Raw genomic sequence first — 16,779 nt, 5'->3', positions numbered from 1 at the left:
TATATATACTTTTTAATTCAGAAAAAGTAACAATCTGGGGTTTGAGGACATAATAGAAAAAAATTAAGCTTTAGAAGTTTAACTAACAGAGCCTTTAAGCATTTAAAATACAACAATGTTGGTACAAACTTAACTGACTACAAAACATCCAGTGTGCAAACATGGCCTGTTTATTTTTACAAAGTACAAGATATCCAGAAAGGGGAGAAAAAAAAAAAAAAAGCCCTAAGATTCCGAAGAAGGCAGAGAAACTATTGTGGTGGAGACTGAGAGACAGTAAATTAGAAAGTTGCAGGTTTTCTCACAGATAATACAAATGGGTTGAAACCTGCTTAAAAAACTCTGAAGGCTCAGCTTGTTGAGCTGATGCTTTGCTCTCTTAACCCAAAGATTTTAAAAATCTAAGAAAGGCAGTAAGATTTAATAATGAATTTCAGGACATACCCCAATGTGTAGAGAAGGAGTAAACAAATATTCAGCAGGTAACTGTTCCTTCAACAAGTTTAGTAAGATACCCACCCCTACCCCAAACAACCCATTATTAGGATTTTATATATATATATATATATATATATATATATATATATATATATATGCTGCACACTGCACACTGAACCCCAGAGAAGTGATGAAACAAGACAGCTGAAGTTAGGAGGTATATGGGAATGGGGTAGGGTGAGAAGTCATGAATAGATTAAAAACTGGCAAGTATCTGCTGAAGCAGAGCCACTTTTTAGGGGGCATAAGAAAAACTGATAAGTCACCATTTTGGTCTCTTTAGAAAAATTCATTGGTTGTTAAGAACTTAAAGACCATTTACTACCATTCATGCTGCAAAATGCAGTAAATTTTTGTGTCAGAAATCCTGTCATAACAAATAGATTTAACAAACTCAACTTACGTAAAGCTACCTGTGTTCTCTTCATATATCTGTAACAGGATGTCCCTAATTGATTATGTAGTGTAAGAATAGTTGAAGATAGGCCAGAAAGACTATCTGTGAATTAATTATCCTGCCTACGTAGAAGAACAGTGATCACTGAAGAAAACTGATTGGTTGCTACTAGCCAGTTGAACTTATTCAAAGCCTCTGTTATTTTACTGCATACTAAACTAGTGAATTAGTGGGAGAAGGCAGTGGCGCCCCACTCCAGTCCTCCTGCCTGGAAAATCCCATGGACGGAGGAGCCTGGTGGGCTGCAGTTCGTGGGGTCGCTAAGAGTCGGACACGACTGAGCGACTTCACTTTCACTTTTCACTTTCATGCATTGGAGAAGGAAATGGCAACCCACTCCAGTGTTCTTGCCTGGAGAATCCCAGGGACGGGGGAGCCTGGTGGGCTGCCGTCTGTGGGGTTGCACAGAGTCGGACATGACTGAAGCGACTTAGCAGCAGCATCCATATGCTGTGTTGTGCTCAACAGTGTCCGACTCTTTGCGATCCAATGGACTATAGCCTGCCAGGCTCTTCTATCCATGGTATTTCCCAGGGAAGAATACTGGAATGGGTTGCCATTTCCTTCTCCAGCAGATTTTCCTGACCCAGGGATCGAACTCACACCTCTTACAACTCCTGCACTGGCAGGTGGATTCTTTACCACTGTACCACCTGAGAAGCCCTTGTATGTCTTCAGTTCAGTCGCTCAGTCGTGTCCGACTCTTTGCAACCCCATGAATCACAGCACGCCAGGCCTCCCTGTCCGTCACCAACTCCCGGAGTTTACCCAAACTCATGTCCATTGAGTTGGTGATGCCATCCAGCCATCTCATCCTCTGTCATCCCCTTCTCCTCCTGCCCCCAACCCCTCCCAGCATCAGAGTCTTTTCCAATGAGTCAACTCTTTACACGAGGTGGCCAAAGTACTGGAGTTTCAGCTTCAGCATCATTCCTTCCAATGAACACCCAGGACTGATCTCCTCTAGGATGGACTGGTTGGATCTCCTTGCAGTCCAAGGGACTCTCAAGAATCTTCTCCAACACCACAGTTCAAAAGCATCAATTCTTCAGCACTCAGCTTTCTTCACAGTCCAACTCTCACATCCATACATGACCACCATAGCCTCGACTAGACGGACCTTTGTTGACAAAGTAATGTCTCTGCTTTTCAATATGCTATCTAGGTTGGTCATAACTTTCCTTCCAAGGACTAAGTGTCTTTTAATTTCATGGCTGTAATCACCATCTGCAGTGATTCTGGAACCCCAAAAAATAAAGTCTGACACTGTTTCCACTGTTTCCCCATCTATTTCCCATGAAGTGATGGGACCAGATGCCAGGATCTTCGTTTTCTGAAAGCTGAGCTTTAAGCCAACTTTTCCACTCTCCTCTTTCACTTTCATCAAGAAGCTTTTTAGTTCCTCTTCACTTTCTGCCATAAGCAGGGTGTCATCTGCATAGATGAGGTTATTGATATTTCTCCCGGCAATCTTGATTCCAGCTTGTGCTTCTTCCAGCCCAGCGTTTCTCATGATGTACTCTGCATAGAAGTTGAATAAGCAGGGTGACAATATACAGCCTTGACGTACTCCTTTTCCAATTTGGAACCAGTCTGTTGTTCCATGTCCAGTTCTAACTGTTGCTTCCGGACCTGCATACAGGTTTCTCAAGAGGCAGGTCAGGTGGTCTGGTATTCCCATCTCTTTCAGAATTTTCCAGTTTGTTGTGATCCACACAGTCAAAGGCTTTGGCATAGTCAATAAAGCAGAAACAGATGTTTTTCTGGAACTCTCTTGCTTCTTCAATGATCCAGTGAATGTTGGCAATTTGATCTCTGGTTCCTCTGCCTTTTCTAAAACCAGCTTGAACATCAGGAAGTTCACGGTTCACGTATTGCTGAAGCCTGGCTTGGAGAATTTTGAGCACTACTTTACTATATGTCTGTCTTATATATATATGTCTTATCCATAATTAGAATTCAAATTTTAATTCTCACTTAGTACAAGTTATTAATTTAGATTCTCTTCCATTATTTCAAGTGGAGGTTATTTTTATGATATTAATTTTAAATAACCAAAAAGAAAAAATACTAATCCACTCCACTGTCCAGCACTTTAGATGCAGCATCAGACATTTCCACTTGGGCAGCTATGTTATCAGAGTGAAACCCACTGGAGCAGAATCATTGCATAAGAGTGGAGAAAACAGAGTAACTGTCTGCATCTGGTTGTGGAAGTAAACTCAGGCAAAAATGAAAATGAGAGGTTGAGTTCAGCGAAGAACACCTGAGCAGGTGAGGGGAGAGAAAAATGGAAGGAAAAACACAATACCTGTAGCTTAAACCAACACCTTACTTAAAATAGCCTTTCTTAGACACGTCAGTTGGGAAAACAAGGGAAAAGGAAATGAGGACTTTAAGTGATTAAGTTTTGCATGAAACATTAGTGTGTTCAAAGTCTCACATCTGCTATTCAACAGATGATTATCTACTTTCATATGATGAAACATTTATTACTATAGACAAACTATGAAGTTCACCTGAAACAATCTATAGGCTAGCTATCAAATTTCTACAGATTCAGTGAGGAAGCAATAATGCCTTTTTAAAAATTAAAAGTCCCTTCACTTCATCATCATCACCACCTCCCTAAGTTACTATGGCTATCTTCTGTCAAATTATCAAAAGCACCTAGAACTGATTAAACTTTCATGACAGTAAAGTCAGATGAGAAGTCAAAGTTCCCTGGGACTGTAATATCTCTGGCCCTGGTCCTTCCTGAGTCACTTTTTAGGCTCTCGAAATCTTAAGTAAACAAATCCAACAGCCAGTGAAAACTGACACACCCAGAAACTCTCAGTGAAACCTTGACTTCACAGTTCACAACAGACTGTCCTATTCCCTCTACAGGTGGCTTTGCCTGGAGCTAAAGGTCAAAAGAAAACAATCGCCAACACCCTCACATGTCATGGGGGTAAAAATGAGAAAAACAAGCAGCAGGCTTCCAAGAGAGGCCAGGAACACAGGCATCCACAGACCATATCTTCTGATTTTCCTGACTGCTTTGTCTTAGTACCTCCACTAGGAAAATTTCATCTACATTCCTAAATTTCTTCAAATATCAGGTGCACAACAAGGAAGAGCTAGGAGCCTTCCAGATGATCAATATCTCCAGCCCCGACCTGACCAGCAGGATGCACCCTCAATCCGCTCCGCTCTGCTCCCACTGGCCAAAACCAACCTATCCTGGAACCAGAATCCAGGAGTCTCGACTAACCTTCATGGCAAGAAACCAATCTGCTCAAAGAAACCGAGGAAGGCATTTTCTGAGGCTGCCCTCTCAAGAACACCATAACACAGCACTTCCAAGAAACAAAGCTTGGAACATCCCCCAAAACAGGTTAGTTAGCTATTGGTGTTACCGACCAGCGGTCTTGGCCTCCTTAACTGAAAAAAAAAAAAAAGATCACAGACCAGACAAGAAATTCAGGCAAGGCTTTACTGGGGCCCCTGCTACAGTAGGGGGAGCAAGAACAAACAACTGGTTCCCCTGCTTGCCTGATTCTTGAGGGGTTGGTGGGCTTAGTCTTCAAATGGAGTGAGGGTAAGGTGTATCCCAGGGTCGGGTCAGAGGGGTTGCCAAGGTGGTCTGCCCACTGCTTAGGTGGTGCTGTGTGTGCAGGGGCCTGTGCAATGCCCCGCTTTTGCTCCCGACCCTCTGCTTTTGCTCCAGGCTCTTCAAAAACAGCAGTTGGGTTTTTTGGTCTCTTTGTATCCATTGTCCAGAATCTGCCCCAACTGTGCATGCATGCAGTTATTTTTAGTCCCAGATAATTCCTATTTTGTTGCTCCAGGAGAGGTGTGTCCAGGTGCAAGCACTGTAGCAAAGGGCCCCAAGTCCCAGTTTATCTCATCAGTAACATGCATTTGGGAGGTATTTTTGGTAAGAGGGACTTTCTACATTTTCACATCATTTAGGAAGCCAGCTACTGGTAGCATTAAAAGTATACGCAAAAAATAAAAGAACCTGCCCTAATCTCTGCCTTCACTGAAGTATTTCATATATCTATGTTAGTGCTTGTGAGTCACCAGGCTGTTCTCCATGTAAAAGGTTTAAAGATCTCCCAGCTGCCACCACCCTAAAAACACCCTTGCGGATCTTGATCCAAGACAGTGCTTCCCTCCAAAACGATCAGCAGGAAAATAAAAGCGAAGGGGAGAGGAGTTGCTTTTGTTCTTCAAAGCCACGTACATTTTTTTGTCCCTCGTGATTCCTTTAAAAGCCATTTCTGCTCAGGGCCTATATCCACTTCTTAGAGACAGAAATCTGGCTTTTTACCTCAGAGTAAATCCACGTCCACTCACCCCACTTTATTAATGTTCAAAGTAAAACCTGAGGCCTCATCTTTTGCAATATACAAAGACAATAATTCTAAGAATAAAGTTTCACAAAGCACACTAGATCAAATTTAAAGGCAGATCTGGGGTATTTATAGGAAAAAAAAAAAAAAACCCAAAGCAAAACTGGATGTTTACTGACTTTCATAAAACACTTACCCACTCTTCAACATTGGGAGGCTGCTCATCATAAATACGTTCCTTGTCCCACAGAATATTTGACTTGTCATACCGGTTCATCTTTCTTCGAGTTTTCACAGCAAAGAAAATCATTAGAGCAAAAGCCACAATAACCATGAACCCCAGTACAATGGCAATGGCCTAAAAAGAGATTAAAGATATTGAGATATTTAGCTTTTAATTGTTTACTTTATTCCAATCCAACTCTACAAATACCTAAGGCCCTAGTAACTAGCTTAACTGCTCTAAAACTGATATAAATGGTTACATTGTAAGACTGCAAAACCTAGCCCAAGCCACATGGGTTAAGGCTACCAAAACACACAGAGACACACACACACCTCAACCATGAGTCAATCCTTGGAATAATGATCCCTGTTTTAGAGTTATAGAAAACTAGTTCTAAAGTCTGAGAACTAGGGGCCATATTTTCATAAATAGAGGATAACGGCCAATAAATTAACTCAATCCCTGGCATAATTCTAAAGGGTTTTGAAAAATGTTATTCACAGAAGTTGTTTCAAATATCCAATCATGCTTATATAGTCTTGCTTGCAACACATACTTGGCTCAACTTTTTACACTGAATGTAAACAGTCCAAAGAGAATCTGCCTTATCATAAATTATGCAGACATAATCTAACCAAGCTATAAATTAAAGAAAATGGGCTGATAATTCATTTAGTCTGTTAGTTTCCTCTCTTTTAGGTGTCTTTTGTGTACTTACTAGAAGGACCTGTGACAAGGAAACCCTACCCCTGACCGTTCTAGTGTCTGACAGGTATGTTACATGGTACGCTGGCCTGGAAGCACTTAGAGTTGAACAGGTACCAGAACTCTGGCCTGAATGTCTGCTAAGAGGACGTTCTCTTTGTAGCTGGTCTAACAGTCATAACCGTTTTCAAAGAATAGAGGCTTCAGGTAGTCAGAGGACTAAGAAGGATGACAGTATGGTAAGACAGAGTACCAACCCTCAGCCCTATTTACCAAATGTCAACAACAAATACTCTGAAACCTACATTTCTATCTTTAAAATAATGGTAGCTATTGGAGAAGGTCTAAGCCCCAGAAGTGACTCATTCAGGTAAAGCACAAAAACTCCTGGGTCAGTGTAAGGAGAAAACAAAGCAAAAAAGGTTAGTAACTTAGAAACACTTTAATTAGAATGACGCACGGTTACAGGAGGCAGGCTTCACAACCACACCTGTACATTTGAATCACCTAACAGCTTTCTGAAATACTGACTTACACAATGAAAATTAGCAAACAGTTTCAAAAGAAATTAAAGGAGACCCAAGTAAATGGAAAGGCACCCTATGTTCACAAAGCAGAACACATTATAAAGAGGACAATTCTTCTCCCAGCTAAGATTTTGAAGAACTGCGTTGATCTACAAATTCAAAGCAATCTTTCGATATCCTAGCTGGCTTTTTTTTTGCAGAAATTGGCAGGGTGATCCTAAAACATATGAAAATACAAGAGACCTAGAATCTAAACCACAAAATCATGAAAAATAAGAACAAATTTGGAGGACCACCACTTCCCAGTTTCAAAATTGATGACAAAGCTGTAGCAATCAAGGAGTGTGGTACTGACAAGAACAGTAACACAGGTTAATGGAAACAAGTTGAGAGTCTAGAAATAAATCATCACATTTATGGTCAATTCATTTTTGACAAAGGCATGAAAATAACTCAATGGAGAGTTATTTCAATAAATAATACTAAGACAACTGGATATCCACATGCAAGAAATGCTGGACCCCTTCAAATTATAAAACTCTTGGAAGAAAACATCATAGTAAATCTTTGTGACCTTGAATTAGGCAAAGTGTTTTGAGACAACACCAAAAGCACAAGCAACAAAGAAAAATCAGATCTCATCAAAATGAAAACCTTTTGTGCAAAGAGTATCATCTAGATGTAAAATGGAGAGAAAAAATTATAACAGACTTGTAACCAAATAAATAAAATTTCTCACAACTCAATAATAAAAATCCAAATACCCCCGCTAAAAACGGACAAAGATTCTGAATTACCATTTCTCCAAAGAAGATATACTAATGGCCAATAAGCCCAAGAAAATATCATTAGTTATCAAGGAAATGCAAATCAAAACTAGTATCACTTCACACTCATTAGCATCAGTTCAGTTCAGCTGCTCAGTCGTGTCTCTTCGCGACCCCATGGACTACAGCACGCCAGGCTTCCCTGTCCATCACCAATTTCCAGCTCAAACTCATGTCCATCAAGTCGGTGATGCCATCCAACCACCTCATCCTCTGTTGGCCCCTTCTCCTCCTGCCTTCAATCTTTCTCAGCATCAGGGTCTCTTCCAGTGAGTTAGTTCTTCGCATCAGGTGCCCAAAGAACTAACTCATTGGAAAAGACCCTGATGCTGGGAGGGTCAGCATGGTTAGAATCAAACAGAAAAACAATGCTGCTCGGGCTGTGGAGAAACTGGAATCTTCATACATTTCTGGTAAATGTGTAATCATGCAACCTCTTTGGAGAAGAATGTGATAATTTCTCAAAAGTTTAAATGAAGAGTCTCCATAAGACCCATCAATTCCACCCTTAAGTATACACTAAACTCAAGTCACATTAAAACAGGTTTCACACAAAAGTTCAAAGCATTATTCATAACAGCCAAAATACAGCCAAATGCCTATCAGCCAACAATAAAGAAAATGTGGTATATGCACACAGTGGAATGGCATTCAGCAATGAAAAGGAATGAAGCACTGGTATATACTATAACATGGATGAACCTTAAGACATTACTGCTGAGTGAAAGAAGCCAGTCATAAAAAAAAAACACATACTGTATGATTCTGCGTATATGAAATATCCAGAACAGGTAAATCTCTAGAAGAGGATTAATGGTTTCTGGATCTGGGGACGGATAGGGAAATGAGGAGTGCGTGCTAATGAGGATGGGGTCTCTTTATAGGGTAGGGAAAATGTTTTAAGATGAACTGTGGTGACAGCTGCACAACTCTGTGAATATACTGAAAACAAATGAACTATACTTTAAGTGGAAGAATTAGATGGTATGTTGCTGCTGCTGCTAAGTCGCTTCAGTCGTGTCCGACTCTGTGCAACCCCATAGACGGCAGCCCACCAGGCTCCCCCGTCCCTGGGATTCTCCAGGCAAGAACACTGGAGTGGGTTGCCACTGCCTTCTCCAAGATGGTATGTTAACTATGCCTTAATAAGGACACACCGCCCTTCTCTCAGATTCTGATTTAAATAGCAGTGGGGCCATGGCATCACTATTTTTTAAACATTCCCAAATGAAACTATTAAGCATCCCAAGGTGAGAACCTCTGACCCAAGGAAAGAGGGGAGAAACAAAACAAAATTACTCCTACCTCCTGGGGATCCACCACACAGTAGTGATATAAATATTGATCCACGTAGAGTCCAGTAGCTGCAGGTGTATAAAACTGGTTGCAGAGGGCATATATCTGTGAACTGTAGAGAGACCCAGAGGCCTGGGCAGTTGGGTTGACTCCCATTATATAGACAATTGTGGCAATAAACATCATAATGCCCAGGACGGCGTTCACTATTATCAGAGTCAAATAATACCTTCTTGTTCTAGATATGCCTGACCTTACAACGCTGCTAACAAATATCACCAATGCAGCAATGAAACAAAAGGCAGCCATGGCCAGCAGGAATCCCTTTGCCGCTCTTGGATCCGTATAGCCTGCTCCATAGCCATAACCGTAGCCATAACCATAGCCATAGCCACTTCCGTAGCTACCAAAGGCACTTCCTCCAAAAGGGTAGTTAACACCGCCTCCCATTAAGGTTCCATAGCCTCTGTCCCAGGCAAGAGTGGAGGCAACACAGGCAAAAATCGCAATGCACATCACGATAACAAGCATAGACAGGATCCGAATTACTCCGGGAGGAGAGGTCCATTTGTAGAAGTGGAGAATTTCATCTTCTGGGTAGAAAGAATATGCTGGCTGAGAGAGCATTGGTCGAACGTGCATCTCTCCACTATATACGTCATTGCTTGGTGTGTAGTGATTAGGTTTGCTGAAATGCACACGAAAACAATTTTAAGTTAGTACTTTTTAGTGGTAAGCAGAAAGAACATATACAAGTACCTGGAATAATTTAAACAAACCATTGGCAAAGGAAACTATTATTTGTACTGCCCCACTGCAATGGGGCAATTTGTGTCTCCCCGCCCTTCCCAAATCAAGTATCAAAATCCTAACATTACAATAATTACATTAATCCTCAATGTAATGGTATTAGAAGGTGGGGTCTTTGGGAAGTAATTAGGTCATGAGGGTGGAGCTCTCATGAATGGGATTAGTGCCCTTATAAAAAGGGACCTAGAGAGTCTGCTCACCCCTTCTACAATGTGAGGATTCAAGAAGTTGGCAGTCTGCAATCTGGAAGAGGGCCTCCACCAGCACCTATCTTGGACTCCCAGCCTCTGAACTGTGAGAATAAATTTCTGTTGCCACCCAGTCTATGATACTCTACTACAGATATCCCCAGCAGACTCAGACAGCCACTGAACAGTACAAGTGTCTGTGCAGACACGTCAGCATCACCTGGAGGGTTTGCTGGCCCTCATCCCCAGAGCTGCTCAGTCCGCAGGTCTGGGGTAGAAGTTTCCAGATGCTGCTGATGCTACATTGAGAATGACTGTTTAGTTTATATGGAGCAGAGGTTCTCAAGTTCTACGGAATATTAGAATCAACCAGGGAATGTGTAAAATCCCCAGACAGAGCACTCCAGTTGAGAACAATGGCATCACTCCTTTTCCTTTGTGAATGGAGACCAATTCCTTTAGACAGGGCACCTGCACTGGCCTACACTGGTGTGGTTTCTGGCTGCCTAGCTCTCTTACTTCGGAGAAGGCAATGGCACCCCACTCCAGTACTCTTGCCCAGAAAATCCCACGGATGGAGGAGCCTGGTAGGCTGCAGTCCATGGGGTCACGAAGAGTCGGACACGACTGAGCGACTTCCCTTTCACTTTTCACTTTCATGCACTGGAGAAGGAACTGGCAGCCCACTCCAGTGTTCTTGCCTGGAGAATCCCAGGGATGGGGGAGCCTGGTGGGCTGCCGTCTATGGGGTCACACAGAGTTGGACACGACTGAAGTGACTTAGCAGCAGCAGCAGCAGCTCTCTTACTTAAGAAAGCATATATATTTATTCACTTATTCATCTTAGTAGCTATTTACTGGAGCCGCCAGGCCGACACGTCTTGGGCTCTGTGCCAGGCACTGGAAAACAACAACAGACAGGAAAGCCTCAGTCCAGGCCCCTCACAGAGTGCCCCTCACCGAGTTTAACGTCTTACTGCCCTGCCCCTCAATGGCAGGGCAGTAAGACATTAAAACAAATCATTACATGAGCTACTGCCAGTTAAGGCAAGACCTACAAAGTAGATGAAACGTTAATGAGGGCTCATTAAGATGATGGCTAATGAGATCTTGAATCTTTTTTTATAAAAAGACCCTGCAAACTCCAGTAATTTAACCACGAACACACAGCTTGTAATAGACACACTAACGTGTGAACTGTGGGCCCTGGGGAGGTAAAATTCAATTCCTAAAATGACTAAAGCCCCTTTTGTTTTTGCTCTTATTTCCACAAACCACCTTCCTCATGCCAAAGGAGATATCCTCCTACTGGAGGCTGCTAACCATGAGAAGTAGATGAATTACTTGAGTATATGAGAATGAAAAGGAAATGGAGAAACTGGAGAACACTGAACGTGTGAAGGGAGAAAATTTTGTACCATGTTCTACTTGGGTATCCGGCTTGTTTCCATTTAGGGCTGTCATGAACAGCATAGCTCTAACACAATCTCCTACTTATATCCTGGTACACAAAAGCACTTTTTTTAGGCTATATACCCAGGAGCAGAATCTCTGGATCAAACTTTTAAAATTTTCAGCTCTACTAGACAATGTCAAACTGTTTTCCAAAATGACTGTATCACTTATAATTCCATTAACAGTGTAACGTTCACAGAAACATTGCTCATGATAATCTCAACTTGGAGACAGTCCAAACATCTACCCACAGTGCCATGGATGACTGTGATAGGGCCTCACAACGGAATGCTGCAGCGCTATGCTGGTATGGCAGCCACCAGCCCAACAGACAGATGGGACACTTGGGGTGTGGCTGGTCCAAACTGAGATGTGCTGGGAAGGGCAGAACACAAAATGCTCACCTGTGAAGAATCTAACATCGGCAGGAGAAAACCCTAGTATCGACTATGCACTTCAGGTGATGTGTCAATGGAGGGTCATCAGCTGTAACAAACACACCACTCTGGTGGGAAATATTAATAATGGGGGAGGCTGTGCATGTGTGGAGGCAGGGAAATCTCTATGCCTTCCTCTCAGTTTTGCTGTGAACCCAGAACCGCTCCAAAAAATAAAGATTATGAGGACATGGAAAATATACCAAGTGAAAGAATTCAGTCACAAAAGACCAAACATTGTAAGATTCCATTTATATGAAATGTCCAGAATGGACATATCCAGAAACCAAGTGGGCTTGGTGGCTGCCTAGTACTGGGGCAACCAGACAGGGCTACTGGAGAGAGGGGTTTCTTTGGGAAGGGGATGATGAAAATGTGCTAAAACTGAGTGTGGTGAAGGGATACACTAAAACCAATGGACTGCCCGTTCTAAATGGGTGAACTGTATAGTGGGTGAATTCTATCTCAAAAAACATGCTATTTGAAACACTGACTATCGCCAACAGTCATCTAAATAAGACACTGAAGGACTTCCCTGGTGGCTCAGTGGTAAAGAATCCACCTCCCAATGCAGGAGGCATGGGCAAAAAATCCCTGATCTGGGACGATCCCACATGGCACGCAGCAACTACGCCTGTGCACCACAACTACTGCGCCTGTGCTCTAGAGCCCGGGAGCCCCAACCACTGAGCCCACGTGCCTCAACTACTGAACCCCGTACACCCTAGAGTCCGCGCTCCGCAACGAGAGAAACCACCACAGTGAGAAGCCTGCTTGCCGCAACCAGAGAGCAGCCCCTGCTTGCTGCCACCAGAGAAAAGCCCTCAGCAGTGAAGACCCAGCACAGACAAAAACAGATAAATAAGGCATTGCTACGGAAGCTTCATACCATTTTTTCAAGACAAATATACACACAAATATAAGCTCAGACTATATTGTAGCAGCAATGAAAACACAAGTGACAGCTCCCACTGCACAAAAAAACTGTCATCTTAGAAGCTGAAGGTAAGAGGGGAGCTCACGCTTCAATGAATACTCTTTGGTTCAATTTGATTTTACAAATGCATGCCATTTTACTTTTAAAGCAAACACATAACAGATGAAAGTTTCAACTATACATTTTTTTTTTTTAACATGTGATACACTTTTAAAGAAGAAAAAGGAGGAACTCCCTGGCTGTTCAGCAGTTAGGACTGTGCTCTCACTTCCTGCCAAGGGCCCGAGTTCAATTCCTGGTTGGGAAACTATTAATAAAATCTCACAAGCAAGGCCTTAAAAAAAAAAGAAAAAAGAAAGAATTACATATTTACTTACAATTCATCAGGTCTATAAGGAGGTGGACTTTCAAAAGGCCTGGATGACATGGCTGGGGTCGGTGCTCACTTGATCTTCAGGATGAGCACTGCCGGTAGCCTCCTGAGATCAGCCAATCTAAGCAACAGAAGTAGATAAACGGCTTTACTCCTGTGCTCGACTTCCCTGCATCACTAAGAAAACGAATGACAGCAATCTGAGACGAGGTCTCACTCCATGGTTATTTCTCTCGTCCTTCCCACTGTCATCTTCGCACATTAGACCATGAATTCTTAGAGCTATAAGAAATCATTGAGGGTAGGAACCATTTGGGCTTCCCTGGTGGCTCAGTGGTAAAGAATCCGCCTGCCAGTGCAAGAGACACAGGTTTGATCCCCGGGTCAGGAAGATTCCCTAGATGAGGACATGGTAGCCTACTCCAGCATTCTTTCCTGGGAAATCCCATGGTCAGAGAAGCCTGGTAGACTACAGTCCATGGGGTCACAAAGAGTCAGACAGGACTTAGCAACTGAACAACAACCTCAAGGAATCATTTGGCCTGGTAGTCCTCAGAGCACCTAACATTATGCTCTGCACATCACTGGCATACGAATATAGTTTAAACTTGAAATTATAAGTTGCAGCAATGAAAATTTCACAAAGCTGTTGATAGTAATAGGTAAAAATGGTATTTTTAAAAAAGTCATTGAAGAACACAAAGATATATTAACATAAATTTCTTAAAAGATATTTATTCTATCTCATTACTTTTCAAAGTTCATAGAAAATGAGAATGCATATGAAAATGCAAATACAGTTGTGTCCAGCATATTCTAGCCCTTCAATGTTAACTAAAGCATAGTCTGGTTTAAAAGTATGCTGCTTCTGTCATTTAAAAGGGTTACAAAAGCATCTAAGAATCTAGGATTGTGGACATTTTCTGCTTATCTCCTTTTCCTAGTCTTCAAAATGGAATATAATTTTCAAAAAAGAAACATCAAACATACACTGTATTAGAGTCCTGTTCACTAAGAGAAAAGCAGAATAATTTAAAATCCCTCATAGCAAAAATCTCTGAATATCTGAGAGGCAATTTCACCTAATCAACAATCACCTGTTTATTAAGTACCTACATAGCACCACAGGCGTCCGTGGAAGTTAAGGATGAGACCAAGCTCTCCCGAAGGTAACGCACCAAGAAAACAGCAACTGCAACAGGCATTATTTAGGACTATGTGACTAAGTGCAGTTTGGAGAGAACAGGGAAGACTTGGCAAGAAAGAATCAGAGGCTTGGGGGCGGACGGGAGGAAGGACATGAACAAGATCTATAACCTGAGTAAAGTCTTTAATATTTTTTCTTTTTCAAACAAAAGGGTTGTGTAATCACATGTTACATTGTTAAGAATTGATTTACTAAGAATAGTAAATCAATTCAAACTCTTTAAACTTTGCTCTTTAAAATCAACAGCAAGTATCCTCCACACCCTTAAGAACAGTCAATCACAAATTTCTCAATAAAATATTGCCCAAATGTATTTCGGTAAAACCTCAAAGATTAAGTATATTAAGTTAGTAACACCAACATGATTAGCATAATTTTCCAAACACAGTGAGAGAAGACAACTTCTTCACATTCTTTCATTTCTAAGAACTGCTTTATTGACATATAACATAGAGAAAAATACACAAATCTTAAGTGTATATGGCTCTGTAACTAGCACCCAAATATACACACACAGACAAGCAATTTAACCCAAAATATCACAGTGCTATGAAAGAGAAAAAGTCCAGATTTACTGTCCTCCTAATTGATGCTTAGAAAAAGAACTAAGGAAAACTGAATTTAAATACTTTAAATATGGCACCCTATTTCTGAAGCTGAACATCAAACACTAACACACTGATCTTAGAGGAATCTTATCTCTTCTATAGGTAGGTACCCCTCATTCAAGATTATGCCAAAAATTCCAAGCTCAATGGTCGCTTTTGAAAATTCTAAATCCAGACTCAGGCTACAGTTATAAGCTTCACCAAAAATCCAGACAATTTTGCTTTCCAAACCATTGCCTGGATTCAGAACTTAGCTGTCATGTCTCCCCTAAGAACAGAGATTTCAAATTGTGGAGTGAATACTTTCAGAAAGTTCATTAAGAACAAGTCATGTCACACTAACTTCATTTTCTTTTCTGAGAAGGTTACCAGACTGGTAGATGAGGGGAATGCAGAGAGAATCCTGAGACTGTAGGACACATCCTCTGGTACAGAGGGTGGGTGGGCAGATTCCTACTGGGCTAAATAACGGAGCCTAATTAGGATGAATGAATGCACCACTTATGTCCACCTGGAGGGAGATCTCTAGCCATGACCCCAGACGACATGGACAAGTGTATCCAAATTTACAGTTGATAAGACACTGGAAAGGATAAGTAACTCATTGGCTACAAGTACATCAACATCGATCAAGGTCTCGGTAAGGCTGGAATGATGGACTAAAACAAACCAAGTGGTTTCAAAAAGCTCACAATCTGAGGGGACAAATCCTTCTTCTCTTCTGTGAGCATTGCTAACTTCCTGAGTCAAAGAGGGAGATAATCCTCTTTGGGATGGAGTAGTAGATAAGATAACGTATTAAAGAAGATGAGCAAAAAGCATTTTCAGCAAGATGATTATTCTGAAAGTGAGAAATTTAAGTGTTTAGGCACTTATGTGTACTATATTCATTTTCAAATATTGGTGGCAGGAATAAATCATTTTAAAAATATAAAACTCAATTTTAAAAAATAGTATGAGTACTAGATAAGGGAAATCTGGCTTAGTAACTATTCATTTTTAAAAGTGCATTTCCTTGGGTCTTCCCTGGCAGTCTGGGCTTCCCTGGTGGCTCAGACGGTAAAGAATCCGCCTGCAATGTCCATGGGGTCACAAAGAGTTGGACACAACTGAGCCACTTTCAGCCCTGGCAGTCCAGTGGTTAGGACTCCGTACGCCCAAAGCAGAGGGCTGGCTGGGGTTATTTCTCTGGTCAGGGAACTAGATCCCACATGCAGCAACTAAGAGTCGGTGCAGGAAACAAGTACATTTCCTTGATCAGAATATCAACAAAGCTAACAAGTTATTCCAATCTCAGGCATTATTTACAGAGTTAGTGCTTTAGATCTAGGTATGATACAGTTATTAAAAAGAAACAAACCCCTGCAGAACCCTGAAATTTGAACATCATGTTCCAACTGGGTACCTCTTCAGGAGGTAGACTAAGATTGTTAAAGATCTAGAAAAACCATGTTTTAAGACAAATGACTGGAAAAACAGGAAATGTTTGGCCTGGAGCACTCAACATTAGGACTACTATGGCAGCCTTCAAAGAGCTGAAGAGCTGTCTTTGTAGCCCTAGAAAGAGTTCCTTTAGGAAAAAAAAAAAAAACCTCCAGAGGGTCAGATTTCATTTCAATGTTAGGAAGTTTCTCCACACACCCTCCCAAAACAACAAATAACAATTTGACCTCATGCTGTGTCTGCAAAGCTTGTTTGGTATTTGGCGAGGTGGAGCGACAGGACACTGGGCCGCAGGACTGACTTCTAAGGGCTCTTGCAAGGCAGCCTATGACCAAGTTCTAAGGCCATGACAACAGGCAAAAGAGGTCCAAGAATGCTACCCAATGCCCAGCACAGCAACACTAACAGTATCTGGACAGTACGTGTATGCTGAGTGAAGGAACAA

The 16,779-nt window shown here is 41.7% G+C and overlaps 1 protein-coding gene across 4 annotated transcripts in view; it reads right to left on the bottom strand.

Annotated features, from left to right (window-relative positions):
- OCLN (occludin) overlaps positions 1–16,779 on the bottom strand; it is a 49,534-nt gene that overhangs the window by 29,237 nt on the left and 3,518 nt on the right. For all 4 annotated transcript variants that reach the window (XM_040262664.1, XM_040262666.1, XM_040262665.1 and 1 more), the window contains exons 2-4: positions 13,081–13,197; positions 8,886–9,564; positions 5,492–5,653 (exon numbers count right to left, since the gene is read on the bottom strand). In XM_040262664.1, the coding sequence (XP_040118598.1) occupies positions 5,492–5,653; positions 8,886–9,564; positions 13,081–13,130 (891 nt within the window). In that variant the 5' untranslated portion in view covers positions 13,131–13,197. The remainder of the gene's footprint in view (positions 1–5,491; positions 5,654–8,885; positions 9,565–13,080; positions 13,198–16,779) is intronic.

Source organism: Oryx dammah, unplaced genomic scaffold (assembly GCF_014754425.2).
Source record: "Oryx dammah isolate SB20612 unplaced genomic scaffold, SCBI_Odam_1.1 HiC_scaffold_20, whole genome shotgun sequence".
NCBI classification, from domain to species: Eukaryota; Metazoa; Chordata; class Mammalia; order Artiodactyla; family Bovidae; genus Oryx; species Oryx dammah.
This window is presented reverse-complemented; position numbering and strand designations above follow the sequence as displayed.